This window comes from Aspergillus sydowii (genome assembly GCF_001890705.1).
Source record: "Aspergillus sydowii CBS 593.65 unplaced genomic scaffold ASPSYscaffold_15, whole genome shotgun sequence".
In the NCBI taxonomy this organism is placed as follows: domain Eukaryota; kingdom Fungi; phylum Ascomycota; class Eurotiomycetes; order Eurotiales; family Aspergillaceae; genus Aspergillus; species Aspergillus sydowii.
Window position 1 is genome coordinate 498,268 of NW_024467873.1, and position 22,723 is coordinate 520,990.

The following is a 22,723-nucleotide window of genomic DNA, read 5'->3' on the forward strand; positions in this document are numbered from 1 at the left end:
CAACCGATCAGCCGTTTCGTCAGCCAATCTGACGTTGACGGTGGACTGTTGAACCAGGCACTTGGGGCCATGACCCTCTGAACGGCCAGATGGTGCGACATGCCCAGTCTCAGGCGAAAGTTTCCCATGCGGAGAATTTACGAACTGCCGTACCGCCTGATACGCCCCCTTGTAGTGCGCACCTCTGCTGCATACACGTATTGACGGTATGGGCTTAGCCCGGTTGGTCGATATTCTTCAGAGAGAGTGGGCTGGCCAGCATCCCTGTATTGGGGCTAGCGCCCAAAGCGGCCTAGCGGATATCAAAGGTGGCCGAATAGAACATCATCCTCGCTTCTTGACTTTGACCTTTGCCATCCTCCCTTCTTGGTCTGCAGTGGACCTCCGATGCGGGCTGTTTCATCTTTTGCAATATGCATCCATTCGCGATGCAACTCAGGGTCCCTGATGGCCACGATTCCCCCTGAAGCCCCCACTTTGGAGCGCCTTCGTCGGCTAGGATCGAAGACTATGTGCTTGCGACGCTGCGAGATGGCAGATATAAGACCCCCCTTCAATGCCACTCTTGGTATCTTCTTCTCTTTCTCTCTCCATCACGCAGCGCGTTTCGATCCTTCTACCTGAATTCGTTCGACAGTTCTACAGGCTAGTTCCTGTCTCATTCCTTTCCAAAACTTCTTGGTGCTTTTGCCTGTGGCAGACCACCGACATTCCTTTCGAGACATCAAGTGACAACGAGCCCTTCGTCTTAGGATATTCCTATCCTACCCTAAGAAAAGGTATTGCCTTGGCAACCCCATCTTGTCCTCGTTGGATACTTGCTCGTCAATGGTGTACTAGTCATTATTGTTACACTCGTGCTATATAAGCATACGATGTCCATTGACTAACTCGTATCCAGATTTCTTTTACCACTTCCTGTCTATATATATATCCTGATTCGTCTGGTACGGTCAGAATACACACTCATTCAACTGTCGAACGATTATCAGCCATCGAATCGTCGAAATCCATCAAAATGTTCACCAAGTCGGCTTTTGCGGTAATCGCCCTCCTCGGCTCCTCCCTTGTCAATGCCCATATGGTTATGGTCAACCCCGTACCATACAGCTTTGATCCAAAGGACAACAAACCGATTGATGCATCAGGAAGTGACTTCCCGTGCAAGGTTTCTTCTTACGAAGTCACTGAGGAGAACCACCTGACACAGGGTCAGCCCTCAAAACTGGAGTTCCAGGGCGGTGCTACACACGGTGGTGGTTCTTGCCAGATTAGTATCACCAAAGACCGGGCTCCAACTAAGGAAACGAAATGGAGCGTCATAAAATCCATCGAGGGAGGTTGTATGGACCCCAACGAAAGCGGCAGTAACACGGGAAATGACGCGAGTGCGAAGAGCTCCTTCACGCCTAGCTTTACCATTCCCGACAGCTTCGAGGATGGCAAGTATACTCTCGCGTGGACCTGGATCAACCGCATTGGAAACCGTGAATTCTACATGAACTGCGCCCCGATTACTCTGGGTGGCGGTTCCTCTTCGAAGAGATCCGATGTGGCCGCGGTCGAGAAGCGTGCTGAAGATTATCCTGATATGTTCATTGCCAACATCAACGGCTGCAAGACCGAGGAAACCAAATCTCCGCGTTACCCCAACCCTGGTGATGACGTTGAGTCCTACAATGAGAGCCATCTTATCGCAGATGCCAGTGAGGTCTGTAACACTGGTTCGCCTACCTGGGGAGACGCTGGTATGAACGGCGGTGGTGGCTCTGCCCCTGAGCCTACCTCTGCAGACGCTGGTGCTGGGTCCGAGACAACACCCACCGCCTCAGTCAGTGTCGGAGGAGCTGCCGGTGTTGCCCCAATCCAAACCGGACAGACCACTCAGGCGCCCGGCCCCGTTGTTCCCACCGCGTCATCGACCTTCGTATCCTCCCCTGCTGCTCCAACTGTCGCCCCAACCTCAACTCCCGGCGGTTCTTCAGGGTCCACCGAGGGTGCGCTTTCCGGTGCCTGTACCGACGAGGGTGCCTGGAACTGTGTTGGAGGGTCCTCCTTCCAGCGCTGCGCCAGCGGTCAATGGACGGAAGTCCAAGCCATGTCGAGCGGTACCCAGTGCACCCCCGGCCAGAACGCCGACTTCGCTGTCAAGGCTGTCGAGGTCAAGTCCCGCATGCTCAAGGAGAAGCGCCGGCGCATGCACGGTCACAACCACGCATAGATGCGTACCCGTCCGCTGGCTCGGATGGTACGTTTACTCTTATGCAAAGCTTACATTCGTTTCTACTCGCTTAGTGTTGTGGCCTTGCATGCGCTTGGCATGGGACTGTTTTATTTTTCGTTTCGCTTCATATATTTACATTTGTTGGACGCAGCGGGTGTGAGTTAGCATAGTATATATAGGGCATTGGGCGCCAGATACCATCTCATATCCAATTGGCCTGCTGCCTGGGTTTTCTGATATTCTTCGTGCACCGTGTGGATACTCTAGAATTGTAGAACGCTCCCCCTGCATAGTTATAAAATACCACTAACTAGGCTCCACACTGTTCAGATCGAAAGTCACCGGTTCGAGCTGGTATACGATGATAATAGCCCGAGAGCGCTTCCATCTTCACTCCATCCCGTCAAACCACCATGCTACGCCCACGACCCCAACCACGTCACAATCTAAACGAACTTAAACTCGCAGTTGCATACTGACAGGATGTAGAAGTAGACAACTCTAGTCGCTTAACCGCCGTCCTGCTTCACGTATCGTTGTCCGACCCAATAACATCAACCTATCTAGAGTGGACACCAGCCAAATCCCAAACGCAGTCTCAACCTCAAAACATAAACCCAAAATAAACTCGCCTCACCCCTTGCAAACCTAAAACAAAGCGCTTTCTGCAGGAAGATCCACGACCACGTCATACCGCTGAAGCTCTGTGCTTCTCTACTGCGAGCTGTCAGTCGACAACTCGTCAGAATTTAGCGCCGGCGGTTAAGGATCTGCCAGTAGCAAGCCACGATCCCACTATCTTGGAATTTCCTGAATCCTGAATCCTGGTCCCATTTTTGCAGTGGAGCACATTGTTTATTAGCTCCTTGTCTCATGATCTGATTGACCCTGGCTGTCTTGAAGTCACTTGTCAGTTGTCAGTGTCAAATATGCCCCCGCCCGTGGAGATCCTCTCTCCTCGTTTTGCGAGATCGCAGATCGACCAATGATGTTTGTATTCTGGGGTGGGCTTTATCACGGCGCTTAGATCAGGTACATACCGACCTAATGATTCAGGGTTTCTAATTTGATCTGTGCTTCTCGATCTATAGGGCCTTGATTTCTGGGCAGGATGCAGGATTTTGAACTGTTTTCGGTTGGGTGCAGGCTTTGGGACTCTGAGTGCCAGGAGCTCAGGCATCAATGAGGGGTATATGCGCCAGCGCTTTTGATGTCAGGAATCAGGAATGGAGATGAAATCATCCTATTATTGCAATTTTGGGTCTGAGATTGCGGCATTCTCTAGATATTGCCTCGGTCATAATACCCCGGGAACAAAGATCATGTACGCTATTAGGAGGCAAAACCAGGGCTTATTCGCCAGGTCGTGACTTGGTAGATTCTCCGCGGTGCCCCTGCTGGTCTTCAGCAGCTCCAATTATATCGTCATGGTCCGAGGGAGACATATTATATCGATGTGGTTTGCTTTCACTTTCAGAAAGCAGTGGGCCCCAAAAGTATCCGCGCGACGCTAGTGTCAGTTCAATTCTACTCGTAAATAGTAAGGAAATGGAACATCATCCAACTAACTACATAGTACTCTGTCCTTGTTTTGATCTTCCACTCCTTCAATCCTTCGCGACAACCTCAATTTCGAAGCTATTCAGATCGCGTTTCTCACGATTCCTTAAGTTTCTCATGCCATCTAAACCGTTCCTATCTTCATAAAATACTTACAAGCTACTGAGATCCCTAAACGCCCTTGAAACTCCGCGATGCCTGCCTCAGGATACCACCCACCAGAGCTTCGCGTCCAGATCCTTACTTTGCATGGGGTTGGTATTCGAACTGAGGAGATTTCAGCCATGGTCGATGTTCCTGTGCGGTCAATTCAGGACATTGTAAAGAAAGCAAAAGACCGCGGATACAATCCAAAAGAGTCTCTACGTGTTAAAAAGGAACACTACGAAGATGCCACGCGCCCTGGACGTCCTAAGAAGAAGAGTACTCCGGATTCAGAGAATTCTGTACCACAGAGTACTACAGACGAGGATAAGCGTAAGTAATGCTCTAAGGTGTCAGAATATGAATCCGGTATTATCTTTTTCTCTATTATTTGAATTCTGTATCCCGGGGGTTTGAAATTGTAAAACTCATACAAGATATGGTCTTGCTAACACGATGAAGGTAAAGAAACTTGAACGTTGCTTGGCAAGCGCCTGGGCTCCTGGATTGACTAAAGATCTGATCTCTACGGATGAAACGGGCGTCAGATCAAACCCCTGACGTAGAGCAGTTCGAGTATGGTGTACAGGCAATGGTCAGTTTAATCCCACATGTGTACAAAGGAGCTGAACGACTGTTGCTACTTGTCGAATACAAGTTGAATAGAAAGTCGGAACCCTAACTTGATTGAAGTAACCAACAGACAACTGGTCTGATGCATCTCATATCACCGTACAACAGGTCAAACACCTGCCCAGATCAATGCAGAAAATGGGTAAAGGGACATGGGAAAATCATTATAGTGAATATTCCGTCATAAAAACTACATAGGTTCATTAAAGGTAAGTGCTTACCACCAAGTGAAAGCATAATGAATGGGGTCACGTCTAGGCCTTCATAGCCCTAAGATCTTCACTAACGTGCTTCGTTGGCTAAGATATAACAATGAGCATCTTGCAAGTGGAACTTTTCCTGTTGTTTTATTCTTTTGTCCCCTGGTAGCCATTCCACGGTTTCTTACTGTTCGGTATCCTATCCTGTACCCCATCTCAGACTAAACCTCATACAAATCGACAAAATGGACGACCATAACAAGCGTATTTCGGACTACTTCAAGACCAGGACCAAATGCCAGAACGGTCTATGGAAGGACATCATGATGACCTTTAACAAAGACCACTCCATCATCCTCGGTGACAACGACTATCTCAATATCGCCCACCACAGAGACGTCCTCACCAAGCAAGCTGACGACCTGATCAAGTCAATCTCCAGCGACGCCACCGACAACATCCGCTCCTCTGCCTTCCTCTCTGAATTCGACCCTCACACTGCCCTCGAAAAGGACCTCACAGCCTGGTTCGGCAAAGACTGCTACCTCGCCCAGTCCGGCTACGCCGCCAACGTCGGAGTCATGCACGCCGTCTGCCACCAGGGCATGCACGTCTACGCCGACCAACTCCTCCACATGTCCTTCTACGATGGCCTCGCATCCCGCGGCGTCAAACTGCACTTCTTCAAACATAACAACCCTGCCAGCCTCGAGTCTCAAATCAAAAAGCACGGGCCGGGCTTCATCCTCGTCGAATCCATCTACAGCACCACGGGCTCCTTCGCACCCCTTGAGGAGATCGTCTCCGTCAAAAAGAGACACAACTGCATCCTCCTCGTCGACGAGTCCCACTCCATCGGCCTTTTTGGAACACAGGGCCTCGGGATTTTGCATTCCCTCAATCTCGCTCCCGATGCAGACTACGTCACCGCCAGCCTGGCAAAGGCCTACGCCACTCGCGCCGGTATAGTATTCAGCTCGAACGCGCTGTATGTCCGCGAACGCTCATACCCCTTTATATTCTCCTCAGGCCTCGTGCAGAACGACGTCGTGCGCATCCGCGCAATCTGGGAGGTCATAAAAGCCGCCGACGCTCGACGCGAGCGGTTACTCAACATCTCGACATTCTTCCGGCAGGAGATGAACAAGGTTGCGCCTGTTGCGGGTGGGTTGCAGCATACTCCCTGTGCGATTGTCAGTGTGCATATGGAGAACGAGGATAAACTGGCTGGTCTGCATCGGTTTCTGTCGGATAGTGGGATTCTGGCGGCGCCGTTTTTGGCACCGGCGACTTCGCCTGATGCGCCGCTTTTGAGGTTTTCGTTGCATTGTGATATTGGGGTTGAGGATGTGCGGAGGGTTACCGGGGCTGTGAGGGGGTGGTATTCTAAGCATAAGTCTAAGCTTTAGTTAGGGGTTCCTTTGCGTGTTTGGGTCATGCTCGGTTGAGTTTTTGTAGACATAATAAAAGCAATTTTTAATACATTCATGGTTTTCTGCTTATACCCAATATAGATTCTTGGTAAATCGTCCTGCGTTCTCTCCGGAGCAGCCTTCATTCAGCTCGTCCGGGGCAAGAAGCCTTTAGAATCCGGAAACATTCATTAAAGTCAAGTAGTTCCATTTTGCTAACGAGGCGAAAACGCACTTTGTCAGGTTTTGGTCCCATCGCTTTAATGCAACTTTGCCGCGTCAAGCAGTCCCTTCAGCCTCCAATATCTACATTGGCTGGCCCATCTAATATCCTCTGACACCCAAGTCTACAAGTAAACGACCCTAGGTTGCGTTTCAAACGTTTTAGCGTGGTTATAAAGAGCAGAGAGTCAAAGGCTGAGAGTGACGAACCTCAAAGGTAGCGACAACCTCAACTACATCCTGCATTTGCATTCCAATGTCGAATACACATTCATCATTGGCATCAAATCCGAAAGCCTGTGGCTGATTATGGAAGGAATACGCGATATTCTTCCACAGCACTCCCAAAGACGAGATTTTCTCATTGAAGTATCTTATACGGAATCCATTGAAGTCCTCAGGCTTTGCATTGAAAAGTACACGGACACCATTGCCATCGAATGGGCTTTCGGGGGCTGCCTTTTTGTTTTTGTTCCTGATATTTTGCTGGCGGTAGTAAGCGTCCATTGCCTTGTCCAGGTTCCTAGGGCATATGTTCTTTGATTTTTTGTTTCTGGTCCCTAGAGTGATATCCTCGTGCTCTTTGCTGATGAGCTCCACTGCTAGGATGTCCGTCTCAGTATCGAATACTTTCCAACGTGGCCAGAATTTGTCCCTCTCGTGAACCGTCTTGCTCGAGACCATCGTCACTCCAATTTTAACCAGCGAGGGTGAAACTTTGGCTCTTTCAACTCTTCTACCGGTAGCGCAAGAGTCATTGTGATAATGCTGTAGTGCACGTCCAGAGAACCACAATGGTGCTGCATGCAAGCCAGTCCGCGCAGCAATAACATCCTTTATCCACTGGACAACTTCCCAAACCTTGATGGTAGTCTCGAATTTATTCCCGATCTTCATGGAAGCATGATAAAAAAGCCTCCAGTCAGTGTTCTGATTCTGGAGCTCGCTTTGATCAAGGCCAGTAACGCCGCAGACGATGTAATCGAGGTATCCACAATCAGTGTCTCGTCTGAACCGCGACTTCCAGAAGAAGTTGTCATGGAAGACGGCACTCATTACTCGTGAGACTCGACGCAAGGCCAGGAATTCGTGGCTGGGAAGTAAAAGTGCGACTTTTTCACGGATTTCCAGAGGCAGTCGTCGGAAAGGATCGGTGGGATTGTAAAACGAGCTTGTCTTCTCCATCATGGAGCTGGAGGGCTCAGGAAATTCCTTGTCACCCTGGAGGAATTCCTCCAGACTCTGCTCTCTACAAGGGTAATACTGGCTAGGGCCAGAATATGCAGGGTCTATGCACGCACCATCATCGTCAGTTACTATTTGGTTAGAAAATGCAAAGACAAGACAGCACACAATGATACATACCCCTCGATGGCGGTAATTCACATAATATTTCATATAGTTCCTTCAGATTAGGTTTACCGCTTGGGTAAAGCTTTTTCCTTGCATATCGCCAGCACTGCTCATGCAAAACGAAAAATCTCCCGCTTGGGATGTCCACACAATGCCGGCTTTGCCAGGGCGTCGGCAGGCAGTAGCAGTAGCCGAAGCTGATTCTCCTACTCTCGTGAGCCCCCGCAGCGACCTGGTTATACCTGCTGACTATCCCCGTTAAGTTTACCCATCCGCGGGCTGTATGATGTACTTTGATTGATGAATATGGTCAGTGAACCTGTTGACATGATAGAATTGAGAGCACCGCGTGAGAAACCACCGGCAAAAGACAAGGTCGAGAACTTACGCACGCGGATTGCGTCAAGCCAGACTGGAGTCGGGGTGGCAGTGGCACATCCGCACAGTATACAGCGAGTGAAATCGAGCATTGGGTGAATGTTTATTGCCATTGTGTGCTATGCCAGGCGGAATAGTCGCAGGATGATAATGAAAAATTGCTGTCTTGTTAGAAGTATCCAGGACATGACGTATCTAGGATGGACGCGGAAGCTTGTTAGGTGAATAGAGTTAAGGTCGTGCAAATTATATGGACAGAGTGTGGACAGATTATGGACAGATGGCTGGTACGTGAAGTTCCATGGAAGCAGACAGAATAGGACTTAGGTACTGTTGTGAAAGGAATACACCACTGCTAAAGCTCATGAAAACGAGACCCATCCTCGGATAGACCTTTGATAAAATATGGAATCAAACTGCTTCGGTAATCGATATCAGTAGGTAACAGATGGAACCAAGGGTGTTGAAGACAGAGGCTCTACCAAAATCCCTTAGCTCCTTTCCACGGCAATACTCAGTACTGAAACAGCGAGTTCGATCATTAATTCCTATGAAGGCAGGTACTGTATTCTAAATTTATTCATTTACTCTACTCTATCCCTTACTTTACTTCAGGAGTTTTTAGGGTCTGTTTCCTATCCTATGTGGTGAGAGGGCTGTCAGTGCTGCGATAACTTTTCTACCTGCTTCGCTAGAATTTCATGTCCAGAAAACCGATCTGTTGCTGACCAATATGATGGAGAGACCTGGCTAGCCACCAGCTGTGCATGACTTTTTTTCTCTAGCAGTGTAATGTGAAAATATGCCCTGGGCTGGATTTGACCTTTGTCAGGCTCTATTCTATTGTGATTTTATCTTATTGTTGCCATTGCTGCATTGTGTTGTCTATTGTATAACCCGATTAACAAACAACCACAATAAGACAACCCTGTTAAAGAAACAACACTAACCATAAGTGTTAGACAATAGGTTGAATTAATCGATTTTCTATACTATCTGAAATTAGTGCACAATAGCTTGCCCCCTCTAATTGATAGTTACCGTTGTAGAATTTGCTAAGTAAGCCAGGTATATATGTTAGTTAACTAGCAGTTAGAACCCGTAAAGATGATGAAGTGATTTCCGACTTACCCTCTAAATTCGAATTAGCCACATATATTCTCAAGTATGTAGACGTTGCACATCCAAGTACGGAAGGTAGCATACCTTGCTAACCGCGCAAATAGCAAATCAACCCACCATGGCCCCCCCCCTCTACGGTAAGCCTGGAAGCGGCTCCAACCATTCAAATGCTGACTAGCTACGGGCCAGATAATAAACAAAGCAATCTTTGTCGGCGGCGGGTTTATCACTGGGGCCGGTCCCTGCAACCGCTGGCCAAACAAGGTCACCAAGGCCAGGATGGCCAAGGAGGAGAAGAAGGGCAGGAAGGAGAAGAAAGACAGGAAGGACAAGAAGGAGGATGGCGGCGGGGCCCATAGGGGCAAAAAGGATACCAACGCGATGTCCTTCGATGAGCTGGTAATTATGGTTTAGAATGGGATTTTTGTTCGAGCAAACACTGACAAGCGAGCGCAACACTAGAAGAAGGAGGACCAACGCCTGCAGACCGCCATACAAGTGGAGGTGGAGGGGATCGCGACGAAAGCGTGCGCGTGCGTATACTAGAGATGGAGGGGGCGACGATGCAAAAGTCTGCCGAGAGGATGGAAATGAGGAATTGACTCGGTCACTGTTTTCAGCGTGAAGATACCGTAACTAATGTGGTAATTAATTGGCAAAATCAGAGTATTATCTATAGCTCATGCTGGAATTCATGTCCGCTATGGTTGCTAGAAAAGCCATCAACGCCTGTCTTTGCCTCATGACTAGAGGCAACATATCAAGAGAAATACACAAAACAAGATCCCATATTAAGTGTAAAGCGTACTCTGTGTCATCGACTGGTCGCTACGTATCTTACACATCAATCATCACAGTCAACATCCTCAACTTCGGGGTCTGATCCAAACTATGTTCTGCATCGAGAACGGAACATCAACTAAACCAAATGCAAGAAAAAGTTGCTCCCAAGGAAGTCCTCCATACATCAAGTCCTCGTTGGTGGATGAATCTTGTTTCTGAACTTCGTTCTGTACCTGGCTATCCAGGGACGGCCCGTCTAGGAGAAAAGCTACTTTTCCTCCGGAATCCACTCGATGAAAAGCCTCCATGAGTGCATCCAAACGTGCATTGATCAGTGACACTAAGGGCTTCATGCTAACCCAGAAGAGGCTGAGTTCTCTGATGACTTCTAGTCCGCCATGGAGCAGGTTGATACATTCCGGTAGATCGATCACTAGTCCACCGGCGCTGAGGACATCAACTGCAGACAGTATCACATAACCGAGGAACGGGTTTACCAAAGTGCCTTTTGGGGCCACTGGTTCGGTTGTCGTCGGAGACACGTTGTAGTTGGAGACATAACGTTCCAGGGCGAGCGCGGTCCGAAGAATTTCCACCGCGTGATTCCTGGCTATATGCACATATTTTGACACCATCCCTGGTCGCAGAAGCTGCGAACGTGCGTATCGATTCAGCTTCAATAGAGCAGCATGGTATAAGAGATGGATTGATATGAATGAATCGACCTTTCCCCCCTGGATACTTCTCTCCAGGTTCATCGCGGTAAACGTCAAGTAGTTCGGCAGTCTTGAAAGCCACTGGTCTGATCGATGGATCATGGTATTATAGAAATCTTCAAAAAGCTTGTTGTACGATTCTGCCGGGGTCAAAGACAGCCGGAAAACATGGTCCGATATATCTCCCCATATGGATATAACGTCTATCAAAAGTGCCATTGCACTTAAACCGGACATTTCATTATCATAGGAAGGGACCTGGTTCAAAAAGCTTTGGAAAAACGGCACCGTCGTGTACTCCTGGGCCTCGTAGATTTCTTCGCGGCAAGGAAGCCTCAAAAATGCTGTTTGAGAGGAGATGAAGGTAGTTGAAGGCGCATAAAAACATGACAAACGCTATACGATAGTTAGAAATGTTAAGCAAGAAATAAAGGTAGGGGATTCGGGCATAGTCTAATACGTTACTTACGTCAGTTAAGAAGGCGATCCAGAAAGTTCGTCGGCGACATTCAATTAGGGCTTGGGGATGCAGGCCGTACTCGCAGGATTGGCCTTGCTCCACGATAACTCCTCCCATCTCAACGTTATACCGCAGGCCGCACACTGTTCGCAGCGCAGCGCCGGCGGCATCCCAAGACTTCACCAGCGCGCCAACCGCGTGGTACCAGAGGCTCATTATGATCTGACTCTGGGCAAGCTGTAAAGAAAGACTGTGCTGGTTATGCTCGAGTGCATACCGAGCGGTGCGAGAGTATCTCTTCATGGCCGCTATCCTATCAGGCCGGTCGGAGAAAATACATCCTAAAGCCATGATAGAATAGACGAGCATTTTATCATCAAGTGATTTGGTATGACATGATTTCAACCAGAGCAGGAAACGCCTTCGTGGAAACATATAATACAAGCGGTCATTGACAAATGTAAAATACGTTTCGGTAAGATGTATAGTAGATTCCGGGTCGACTGTATGAGGATCTACTCTCCAGTCGTTCGCCAGGGGTTCGTGGGAGTCTAGATCCTTGATTTCCGTCAATATCTCGGCATAGTCCATGAAGCCCGAGTTAACACTCTCTGTGGAATACCTCGGCATATTCACATTCCCACAAGATATTTGCGGTAGTCTAGTTGTATATTGTTGGTCCAAATCGGTAATGCTCTCACGGTTGCTATCCACAGCAGGAGGCGTAAGCATGGAATCATCAGATAAAGGAGACTGGGAGTTTGTCCCCGAAAGGGAGTTCGAACTTTCCGAAGCCCTCGCAACAGAATATAGTGAACTGGAGGTACCTGCATTGTTAGAGTTGCCCATTGTAGGATTATCTCTCATGTCATATTTCCTCGCGAATTGTGAAGCTCTTGAGGCCGCACGATGACCACGCGGTCTGTGATCAAGTTAGCAATTAACGCTATGGTCCCTACCCCCTGCGTTTCGTGAATACTTACGCACTCTCAAACCTGCACTCCCTCCCAGACTTTTGGCATTGGTCGCATTTCGGCAAGTTAGGGTGACACTTTATCTTCTTTTCTCGGCATGTGAGACAAGCCTGGGCTAATCGTTTCCTTGGTTTACCGGCTTTCGTAATTCCCCAGTTGGCATTAACCGGAATGCCGTCAATGATTTTAGGGCAGTGGGACCCATCCGCGTATATATAACACAACCCTTCACCATCTATATACCTCTCGTCCACGACGTGTGGGCGCACCTGCGCCTTCGCAGATTTTCCAGTAGCGCTGAATAACCCCAAATTGCTGGCATTCGGGGCGGTTGCTACCGGTGTTCTGTCGTTTGACTCGTCACTATACCGGCGGTGCAGGCTAGGCGGATATGACGTGCGAGATGGATTCGGGTTGAAATTTAGATATGCTGGGGTATCACGTCCAATTGCGTGAGTGGAGATATGAGATATAGGAGGTAGGCTTTGAGGTTGCGGCGAAACCATCAAATCCACATTTGCCCTAGGGTTTTCGAAGAACACTGGTCGCACTTCCTGAGAAGGCGTGTTAGGTTCAGTATGGTGCAATCTTTCAAGAGGCTCCCCTGTTTCGCTTGGAGGTAAGAGTATTCCAAAATTTCGGGGATTGTAAGGTGATGGTGAACGGCTTAACTGCGCTGTTGGTGTAAGAAGCTGGCTAACAGAAGGGAGTTGCTCTTTCGCCTGTTGGTAGTCTGGGCCTCTAGAGTAACCTGACATCTCTCCACTTTCATCACCCCTCTCAGCACGGTTCCGTGGTCGTAGAAATGGGTCGGTTCCAAACTGTAATGGCGCCGAAGTGCGTGGCGGTGGGAGTTGATATGGATGAGTTCCCGGAACTGATAGGTTAGCTGGACGTTCCGGTTCTTGCTCCGCGAGACCATCGGCAGCAGGTAACATACGCCCGAAAGGTCCGACATAATAAGTTGACGACATCGTGCTTTCGTTTCAGGTTGTTCGAGTCGAAACCCGAGTCAAGTACCCAACGGCAAGCGACTTGTGGCACCACACCTCTAACAGGAGCTATTGAAAGATGCGAAAACAGCTGATGTAAAATCTCTTGATTGGGGAGCTAGTAAGACTCGTAGCAGTCTGGGAAGAGTCGAAAGGTTAGGACCGCATGTACGATTATACATGTGGGAACGTTCCACGTCTGGCAGATCTAAAGTACACACCTCTATTTTCTGGCCTTTCGTTTCGATATTCGGCCGCGCAAAAGGCGTCACCAAATTGGGCCGTCATAAATTTGTGACCTCTCAGAGTGACGGGCAGGACGAAGGTGTTCAGCCCCAGTGTAGGTTGTCAGACGGAAGCCTGGAAATCCGCCCGGTCAAGGCTCGGTATATAACCCAGCGCAGAAGAAAGAGCTTTATTCCGTTTCTGGGGCCGAATCGTCCGGAATAGCTGAAACCAATGAGAAGAATCTTCGCCAGAGAAGATGGGTTTGCCACACAGGCTACTGAAATTTCCCATACACGAGGGATAAGTAGGATAAACCAGCGCAAGTGGAGACCTGAGTAAGATCTAAAAGTGAACAATTATAGCGCAAACGTCCTTAAACCTCTTGCTTCTTGGTTTCTTTCTCGGAACGAGCTCCCCATTCCAGGGTTGCTGCAGGATCCCAGTTGATTCCCCCCGGCGTTTGAATGACGAATGTCTATCCAGGTCGGTGTGGACTCAAGCAAGCGAGGTCGAAAACCCTGGTTACCGACGCTGCAAATGGTTAATTCACCGAGAAAGAGGCTTGAGCAAAATACAGAGGGGCAAAAAAAGAAGAAAAAGACAAAGACGGGTAGCGGATGTTGGGCTGCAGGTTCGAACAGGGTCAGAAGAACAGGGCAAAAAGACTGGGGGACCATGAACAGGAAAAGTAAAGAAAAGTGTAAGGCGCCCGTTTGCCAACGTGAAGTGCCCTCCACATCCCACATCCAGATGCAAGACCAGACGAAGGGAAGGCTAGGGTGGTGAAAACGTGGATTCTCTTCTATTATTATTCCCGTTAATTTGCTTTTCTTTCTTTTTTGGGCCCATATTGAATTCAAGCAAAGATGATCTCACAAGGGAAACACAGACACAGCACCAACACTGAGGAGCCGCTCCCACGTACCTAATTGGGCAAAAGGGCTTGCCTCTGGCGAGATGACTGCAGCCGCTAACGGAGGACAATGAATGCTGGGAAGGATGTCATGCCGGCGGCAAAATCTTGATGGGACAAGACTAGTGGGCAGCGATCAACGATTCGCTACTAGGGCTGCGACTGGTATATTTTGGGTTTGGAGGCGGGGAGGGATGCCAGGTTGAAAGTCGACTTCGACGACGCTGGTGAGAAGGATGCCCCGGTATGGGAACCCTGCAGTGGACAGGGGGTGCAGCGGAGAACGAGAAGGACGGAGGAGCCCAGTAACGCAAAACGAATTGGACGCGAGGAACAGGAAATCAAACCAAGGAAACAATATCGAGTAGCTAAAGATAAATACTAAAAAGCGAGTGTTGCGGTAGTGAAGAGGAAACGCAGTAGGACGACGGTTCGAGAACTTGGATCTGGGTCTGTGATTGTTTGCGATACGAACCGCAGCAACAACCCATCATGGCCCCGCCATATCCTCCCCAGGGCTGATTCAGGCTTGTTGTGTTTGATCGATGGATCTCATAATTTGGGGCCACCCCTTATAGATTCGCTTCGCTTGAGCCGAAGCAAGTTCTTTCTCTCTTCGCCGGTTCGACGACACCTCATCCGAGCCGCAAGTCCACGCTGACGAACAAATTGATGATTATTTACCCCCTTTTCAGAAATCCCTTTCGAAAAAAAGAGCATCTTCGCTTTGCTTTTTTCTCATTTCGCCTCGGGCTTGACTGGCTTGGGTTCCGCCTGCGCCCCGCAAGAAGGATTTTCTGACGGCGTTTCAAACGATCCTTCCACCTCCATATTGCACAGCCCGAGCCCATTGGAAGCACAGGAGACTCCTCGCATCCTCGGGACGGCACTTGAGAATAACCTTGTTTTGTCTTGTCTGGGATATCAGAACCACGAGTGTTCCGTGATGTTTGAGCTCCTTTCATTTCGTCTCACTTGGCAGGCAAAGCCAACGGTCGATCATTAAAAGATACCTCCTACTTGCTCCGTCCCTGTGCGCACTGACTGACTACCAGGGATATCAAGTACTTAGGCGGAGTCATTTCTTCTTACTCAGGTATCTGGGCTACGCGAGGGCTCTTTTAACGGCTTGCTGGTGCCATGGTTGATGAAGACAAAACGAAGATGCGAGACCCACAGGAGCTTCGATTACCTGTGCGGGTACGGATAGAATACATCTGGACTCTGGCAGGGTGGATATCTGTTTATTTAGCATACCATGCCCCATTCGAATTTGGCCTTTGTAAGTGTAAGGTTGAAATCTGAGAGTGAGACTAGCCTCGGTTTCGCGAGTCCAGTTCGTGCTGGTCGTTCGCGGGGAGGGCTGCGCTAAGAAACAAGTGGAAACACAGCTCCTGCAAGAAGACACGCGCAATCGAAAGGTGAGACTGAATCCCGGTTTCAGGTTTCTTTGGCCTCTGTTTTGACGCTGCGGACCATACTGTACTTGTCTCGTTCCGTCTCAAGCTCTGGCGATCGGATCTGCAGCCTCGTTATTATTAGTACCAGGTCTCTTTGCTTCTATGCTGGCCCCATAAACCACCCGTTTGTCTGACAATAATTACGCACTTCTCTGGTGCATTGAGTCAGTGCTCTCGTTGTCTTCAGTATAGGTAGACAATTTTTTTGAGTACAATATTGACATGTGTCATTTTTTTTTTCCAGAGTTTGCATCTTTCGAGCCAAGGAAAATCTCCGCCTGGGAGGTCATTGGTGCGATGTGAGTCGCGATCCAATTTACCCGTGCGTGTCCCGAGATTGCTTGCCCTATCATGGTCGACTCCTTCCATCCCCTCACGAGGGCCTTGTCGGACTTAATCGTCGAATGGAAAGCGCAGCTTTCTGTCCACTGATTCCTCCAGTTCCCCATGCTGCCGCTCGGACCTAGGCACGGTACGGAGCTATAAAGAGATCAATCTGGATGAACCACGATCTTGATCATCATCACAAAGTACCGCTCACGCCAATCAACCAATTCTCTCTGCGCCCGACAATCCTTCCGCGAAGGAAGCCAATGTTTCCGCCCGGGGGGTCTGATACCAGAACTGGGGCTGGCCCGTAAACTGAATTGAGTTTACGCTCGCCTCATGGTTTGTGTTCTAGCGCCAACGGCGGTCGTGACCCCGTTGCTGGGGTTCAACTGGACCGGGTCGACCCCGATAGGACTAAAACGCCACGATGAGGTGGGATTCGAAAATGACTCGACCTTTTGGTAGCTGAGGTGCTGGTGAAGACAAGTTTAACCAGGCTCCTCGCTCGTTAGCAAAGCGCAAAAAGGTTGTGCAAAGGGGAATCTGCAGTGAGCGGAAGAGGCTAAAGCATCATAAAACCGTACGTCCTCCGTAAATTTAGACGATCCCCTTTACCGAGCAGGGCCCTGATCCTAGTGTAGAAGCATGTAGATCACTGACTTTTTAGATCCCAAGCATCGAAATTTGGGGAAGACCAATTTATAGCCACATCAACTTCAGACATCGCCCCCTCAACCACATGCAAAGTGCAGCACTAGGCCAGGCGCTGGCTTGAAGCCGTGGGCTTACAAGGAGCTGGGGAGTGGTCGAGCTGTATGTTGCCGCTGGAGCTGCATACACGACTATGTGCTAACGAGAAATTGAAATGGGTGGTGGCGCATAGTCCCTGTCTGTGCTACTGGCTCCTCGGACGGAGAAGGCAATGCCAGCAGCCTCGCCGGTAAGCATAACTCAGTGGTTAGAAACCCAATCTGCACTTGCAGACAAAAGGGAGGACTTTGGAACTCAACGTCATGTGTTCTGGCTGAGAAGCTGGAGGCCTCACGTGCTTCCTTCATTGGGCTTGAAAGTTGATCCTCGTCCTCCTTGGGCAGAAGCCGTGTTCGCTTCATTAATCGCCTCCGTCGGCCGGTCGTCGGACAAAGACAATCCTTGCTTTTTATTCGTGCCTGGATCATTCTATTCTCTCACTCACACTTTTGTATCACGTTTTGGTACCCTTCATCTACCCAGGATGCATCTAGCTGGGGTTCCTGTTCATGAACGGGGCCTGACGGCGGTTACAGGGTCACTTACCTTGAAACTATGTGCCGTTTTCTCAAGCGGAACGGGGATACCATTCGCGACTTCCGGGCTCTGTCGATGAGCTTCTGTGGGGTTTCTTATCTCGAACCCTGGAGGACCGGGAGGATAACCCACCCTATTGCGCAATGGCAGCAATTACTTAGCCCATACAAGTCTTCGGGATGTACACTTCTCTAAAAATTGGCTCAATATTACCAATTGAGGTCACTGCAGGCACTGTTATCGTCTTACTGCTTTCTCAGTGCGTCCGTGAAATCCTCAAGGCAAAGTGCACAGCGGGTAGACCCGACAGGATAGCATGTTCCCACGGAATATATTTCCACATAACTTGCAGTCACAATAACAGGTGCACTAGTCGCCATCTCTAAGAATACATCATAAAACAAAAATCCAAAATCAGTCGAAATAACACTCCGGGTCAGCGGGGAAGAATCCTTTGGTACGAAATTCCGAAATATCCTTATACCTCCAGCCATGACTTGTATTGGCACGATGGTTAGTGCATCAGTTATGCGCCGCTTGTTAAAGGTCCCAACTCCCGGCTAAATTATTAACGTCTTGGTCCTAATATAAGATCAGAGCCGGCTCACAATTCCCATAATCTAATTGGCAGGGTTCCCGTGCGAAGGCTCTGATCATACCAAGTACCGAGCAGGGGGTTTCACTTTCTTTGACGGTAAGGATGCCTAGCGTTAATAGCGGCCTCCTCTCCATCCGTCCATCTAATCTCGGCACTCGCTTAGAGGTGATCATTCAGAAACTTTAACACGCTTCTCACTTTACTATAATATACCAGAATTCTCTGCTTCATCCTGGCGCACCGAGCGACACGGCATGATTAAGGAGGGCTCACCAGCGCAGTCTACCCTGGCCAGTTTATAGCTTCTAGCTTATGAGTGTCCTTGTCTCTTTGCACTCCACAGCTTGTGGAAACGCACATGTTAGCACGGGCAGGAACTGACTCTGGATCGGGCCACGAGTAGGTACAAAAACACGATATATGACAATCAAGTTGCACAACACATTCTCCCGTTCCGCACACGGGGAAAATAGTACATAAACGACCTTAATCCCCGGTTTATAAGGACATAGCTATGTATTTTCTCGAACAGTGTCGTTTCCCTGGGCCAGCTAATCCATCGTCATTCAGTTGTTCGCTACGTCTTCCAAGGGCTCAAGTTTAACGGCGTATAGACGCCATCCATCAGTATGTCCAGGATCGGTGAAAACGGGATGAGTGGTCTAGTAGGTAAGATTAGACATCGCGAAGCCTAACCGTTGAGAGCCGAGTTGAGCAGCGGACCGCGCCCTAGCAATCGTTCTCCGCGTATAGGCCCGCTTGGCCTGTCTGGTCCGATAGTTGTGGATATTCAACCTCCAAACGCTTTACAAGTACAGGGATATGCTGGTATATTGCCTCAAGGCCGACAAAATAACAACCATACAATGATACATGAGGGTGAGAATCCACCAAGAGAATCCACCTGCCCGATCGAGAATAATCAGATGCCACTTATTCCAAACCAGCCTAACGTTGCAAACACTCGATCAAATCAACGAGTACAGTATTACGCGCGCAAATGAGCAATAACCCTAGTACGGTCCACTTCTGCCATAACACAAGTCAGAACAGTGCAGTCAGTGTCAGCAGAAACTTGATAGACGCTTATGCTTAGATGCGCTGAAGTAAATATCAGAGTTGATAGACGCCAATGGTGAGTGTATCCTTTGTCATGCCATCGTTCAGAAAAAAGAAAGAAAGGAGAGGGCATTATATGGTACAAACTATACTCGGCCTGTGTCTTCTCTACCTGGTTTCGCTATCGCGCCCAGAACTTTTTACGCCGTGTTCTTCCCATGCTCTTATTCTCCGTGTCGTTCGACCGTTGCCTGCCATGCCATATACTAACCCAATAAGAGCCCGGCCAGCAAACAGAAAGACATCCGTTGTAGAGCTGGTCCAATCCCTCGTCTAGACGTCGCCAGTCGTCCCCGTATATCGCCACCCGGAAGAATTCCTCCTCGTTTTCCATTTCTCCGTGCCCGGTCATCTGCACATGCCACATGCGTAGCAGATAGCAAGGCAAAGCCCCGCCTTACTTTATCTGGATGTAACTCCCGATGTTCCGTGCCCTGGGCCCTTTCGGGATTCATACGAGCAAGGCTCCCCAATCGAACTGTGGACGCACGGCAGATGCCCCGAAAGACGAGCTACGAAGTAGCGTGGTTTCATGGCATTAGCCGGCACTAATCGTCCACTCAGATAGCGTCGGTTGAATTGTGAGACATTTGGTCATAGTTGATCCGATATTATAGTTAACGCAGGCTAAACCGAAGGGAGATACTATTGCGAGGGGTCTGGTAAAGTCCAGATGTCGAATCGACACTACTATGGAGCATTGCTAGTCTACCTGCAGCGGCCAAGCCACCCAGTTGCGACGGTCCAATTGTCGCATCTTCAATGTTCAACGAGGCCTCGGAAGAGCAACGTGTGCTCTTTTCTGTGTACGATTAAGTAAACATAGATGATCAGGGCGGAACTGTAAAATCCGGGGGCTTCCAGTAGTGAGCATAGAAAGACACTTCAATCGTCCAATATACTCTACTATGCAATCCGTACTTAGGCATTTAATTGTACTTTAAAAGCTACGAAATCCATCCACGCTTGAATCAATTACATATTCATTACACGTGAGTATTTAAATAAAGACGAAATAGGGTATTGCAAATCCGTTCATTTGCTTATTGCTACCATTTTTAAAACCGGAACCATCAACATGACACTAAAACCTGAGAAAGAACGAGACGTCTAATTCTCGTGGAGAGTCTTGATGAAAGACTCAGCCGTGGACTCAGGCTTGCCACCGTCAACAGACTTCTGGCCAAGCTTCTCCTTAGAGAACGCAGCAGCGTAGGGGTTAAGACGGAGCATAACCTGCTTGTTGCGGAGAGGGTTCTTCTTCTGGACGTTGGCGCGCTTGGTGCGGGCCTCACCCTTGGGGCCGCGAAGGACGGACTGGATTTCAGAAGAGTTGATGAGACGGGTGAGGTCGGCGTTAGCGACAAGGTTGGAGGGGAGGACGAAGTCCTTCTTGACGGCGGAAGGAGAGTTCGTGGTGCCGTAGACGGTGTCGAGGGCCTCGAAGGCAGAGGAGGTCCAGACGATGAAGCGACCGAGGTGACCACCGGGGGCGAGCTGGAGGAGGTTGAGGGTGAAGACGGAGGAGGTCTCAACACCGGGGATGTTGCGGAAAGCACGGACAAGCTCCTTGCCGTCGGTCTCGGGGTTGTAGACGACGAGAGGACCGCGGCGCTGGCGGAAGCGGCGGCTTCTCAGCTTACCCTTACCGGCACGAATCTTGCGGGACTTCGAGACCTTGACGAGCTCGGAACCAGCACCGAGAGCCTGGAGGAGAGCGATAGCAGCCTTGGTCTTGGTGATAGCGGCATTCTCAAAGGTCTTGGAGTCAACGACGAGGGGAACCTCGGGGACGTTGGCGATGCGGTGACCGCGGGCGAAGAGGAGAGAGGGGACGGAGGAGGCAGCCAGGGCAGAGGCGGTAGCGAAACGTCTATCTCGCTGGTTAGTAAAAATTCTACTGCTATTCAATCTCTCCGTTGTTTCATCCGTACCTCTGGCCAAGGTTGACCCTCTGGTGCCACTTTCTCCAGACCTTGGTGGGAGCGAACATGCGACCAGAGCGGCACTGGTTACCGAACGCAGCCTGACCAGCACGGTGAGTACCACCACCGGAGACACGGGGAATACGAGCGACAGCACGGCCTAAATATCCAAGTCAGCACACACGCTGCCTTCCTAACCCTGCTCAGTTGTCCATTGTCCAAAACATACCGGTACCCCAGGACTCAGCGGAGGTCTGTTCACCAGCCTTCTCGCTCACAGCGTAGGGCTGTCTCTTGTTCTTCGCCATACCGGTGTGAACCTGCCTGTAATTCAACCGTCAGTCCAATTTCTCTCTTTTCTCTCATATCTAAGAGTTGCGATCCCCAAAGCCAATCGATCCTCCTGCGTTGAAAAGCAAAGTTCGCACATACTGGACGATATCCGAACGGATGGGAGCAGCGAAAACAGCCGGCAGAGGGGTGGTAGCCCCGGTGGGCTTGCCCTCGCCGGAGGCGATAGAGACGGTAGGACGAGAGGCCATTGTTGTCGACGTGAGGCTGGTTGTCGTCGTTCGAAGTTGCAGATCGAAGTCTCTCACGAAGTAGTGGAAATTTTCGCTTAGTTTGCATCCCGGCCCATCGTGTGCGGGAAAGCCCTAACCCTGCGACCAGATTGGGTCGTGCAAAGTCTTGGCAATCTTGCCTCAGGCAGACACTCAACTCCCGCTCTTTGGACCCACCCATATTTCCTTTGCAAGAAAGGCAATGTTTTCGGATTGTGTTCCTAGTCTCCCTCCGGCAAGAATGGTCAATCGTTGCTAGAGCGAAATTTACGGTGCAATAGATAATAGAATCAACCATTGGCTCCTATTGTAAGCTTCTCGCCTGGTCGTTGAAACCTCGCCGGTTTTCATGCCAAATCGGAGTTATCTGAAAAGCTACCGTCAGAGATCATATGTTATACTTTAGATAGAGGAAGCTTTTGAGAGAAAAGAAAATTTACTGAGATCTATTTCCTTTTAGCTATCTCATTTCTTATAAATAAGACTTAGAACCATAGATTAATGAGTATTGACCTGCTGGCTCGAACTAAATATATATCCCCCGAGTCTTCAGCCGCAATACAGTATGATCTGTTAATTGGTAATTATATGTGGTCGTTTTATTAAGATATGAACTTCTATAGCCAAAAATCGACCATGGTCTATTGGTCTATGTACCCTGACATCATTGAAGTATGCCTGGCCGATGTTCCATCGATGAAAATTCCTTAGAGGAAAGCTAGTAGATGAAGTCTTTAAATTTTGAGTATAATCTATACAGCTTTGTTCTGAAATTGAATCTTGATAGCTTGAATTACAGCCTAGATTTTGGCCAATATACTACCTAATCTAGTTCCCGTTATATATGGCGAAGATATACGAGAACCCAGTGCTTTTAGCGCGTACAATGAGCGGACCAAGCGAATTAGCAGAAGGGTTCATATGACGAAACGACCGATTCCGAATGCACCTTGCTGGCGGAAGCTTTGTATTATCTTCGTACGGTGCAAGAAGCTGACAAGTCAGATCGTCAGTCTAGCAGTTTTCATGGCTAGGCAGATGTGAGGTTCCTAATTGCTAAAAAGAGCACTGATTAGTTGAGCAGCAAAACAGATGGACACAGTCTAGTAATAAGTAAAATAGAAAAT

At 49.1% G+C, this 22,723-nt stretch overlaps 8 protein-coding genes across 8 annotated transcripts; 4 read left to right on the forward strand and 4 right to left on the reverse strand.

Moving 5' to 3' along the window:
- Positions 1–732: 732 nt before the first annotated feature.
- On the forward strand, positions 733–2,678 carry ASPSYDRAFT_505109 (lytic polysaccharide monooxygenase AA11 family protein). Its single transcript, XM_040848094.1, has 2 exons — positions 733–779; positions 958–2,678. The coding sequence occupies exon 2, from the start codon at positions 1,019–1,021 to the stop codon at positions 2,219–2,221; it is 1,203 nt and encodes a 400-aa protein (XP_040697658.1). The 5' UTR covers positions 733–779; positions 958–1,018; the 3' UTR covers positions 2,222–2,678.
- A 1,300-nt stretch (positions 2,679–3,978) lies between these two features.
- Positions 3,979–4,404, forward strand: ASPSYDRAFT_94350 (uncharacterized protein; the record flags this gene model as incomplete). Its single annotated transcript, XM_040852958.1, has 2 exons — positions 3,979–4,261; positions 4,391–4,404. The coding sequence occupies 2 exons, from the start codon at positions 3,979–3,981 to the stop codon at positions 4,402–4,404; spliced, it is 297 nt and encodes a 98-aa protein (XP_040697659.1).
- Positions 4,405–5,006: 602 nt separating this feature from the next.
- Positions 5,007–6,170, forward strand: ASPSYDRAFT_94351 (uncharacterized protein; the record flags this gene model as incomplete). The annotated part of the gene is made up of 1 exon (XM_040852959.1): positions 5,007–6,170. The coding sequence occupies one exon, from the start codon at positions 5,007–5,009 to the stop codon at positions 6,168–6,170; it is 1,164 nt and encodes a 387-aa protein (XP_040697660.1).
- Positions 6,171–6,566: 396 nt separating this feature from the next.
- ASPSYDRAFT_1163245 (uncharacterized protein) lies at positions 6,567–8,239 on the reverse strand (the record flags this gene model as incomplete). The annotated part of the gene is made up of 3 exons (XM_040840129.1): positions 6,567–7,711; positions 7,761–7,997; positions 8,137–8,239. 3 exons carry the CDS (start codon positions 8,237–8,239, stop codon positions 6,567–6,569), a joined length of 1,485 nt encoding a protein of 494 aa, XP_040697661.1.
- Positions 8,240–9,366: 1,127 nt separating this feature from the next.
- ASPSYDRAFT_94353 (uncharacterized protein) lies at positions 9,367–9,794 on the forward strand (the record flags this gene model as incomplete). The annotated part of the gene is made up of 3 exons (XM_040852960.1): positions 9,367–9,385; positions 9,451–9,647; positions 9,711–9,794. 3 exons carry the CDS (start codon positions 9,367–9,369, stop codon positions 9,792–9,794), a joined length of 300 nt encoding a protein of 99 aa, XP_040697662.1.
- Positions 9,795–10,114: 320 nt separating this feature from the next.
- On the reverse strand, positions 10,115–13,155 carry ASPSYDRAFT_36089 (uncharacterized protein; the record flags this gene model as incomplete). The annotated part of the gene is made up of 3 exons (XM_040845391.1): positions 10,115–11,143; positions 11,217–12,129; positions 12,191–13,155. 3 exons carry the CDS (start codon positions 13,153–13,155, stop codon positions 10,115–10,117), a joined length of 2,907 nt encoding a protein of 968 aa, XP_040697663.1.
- Positions 13,156–13,690: 535 nt separating this feature from the next.
- On the reverse strand, positions 13,691–14,224 carry ASPSYDRAFT_505631 (uncharacterized protein). The gene has a single exon (XM_040848109.1). It carries the CDS (start codon positions 14,145–14,147, stop codon positions 13,758–13,760), a length of 390 nt encoding a protein of 129 aa, XP_040697664.1. The 5' UTR covers positions 14,148–14,224; the 3' UTR covers positions 13,691–13,757.
- Positions 14,225–20,218: 5,994 nt separating this feature from the next.
- ASPSYDRAFT_162111 (60S ribosomal protein uL4) lies at positions 20,219–21,575 on the reverse strand (the record flags this gene model as incomplete). Its single annotated transcript, XM_040843061.1, has 4 exons — positions 20,219–20,981; positions 21,043–21,193; positions 21,263–21,357; positions 21,466–21,575. 4 exons carry the CDS (start codon positions 21,573–21,575, stop codon positions 20,219–20,221), a joined length of 1,119 nt encoding a protein of 372 aa, XP_040697665.1.
- Between the last annotated feature and the right edge of the window lie 1,148 nt (positions 21,576–22,723).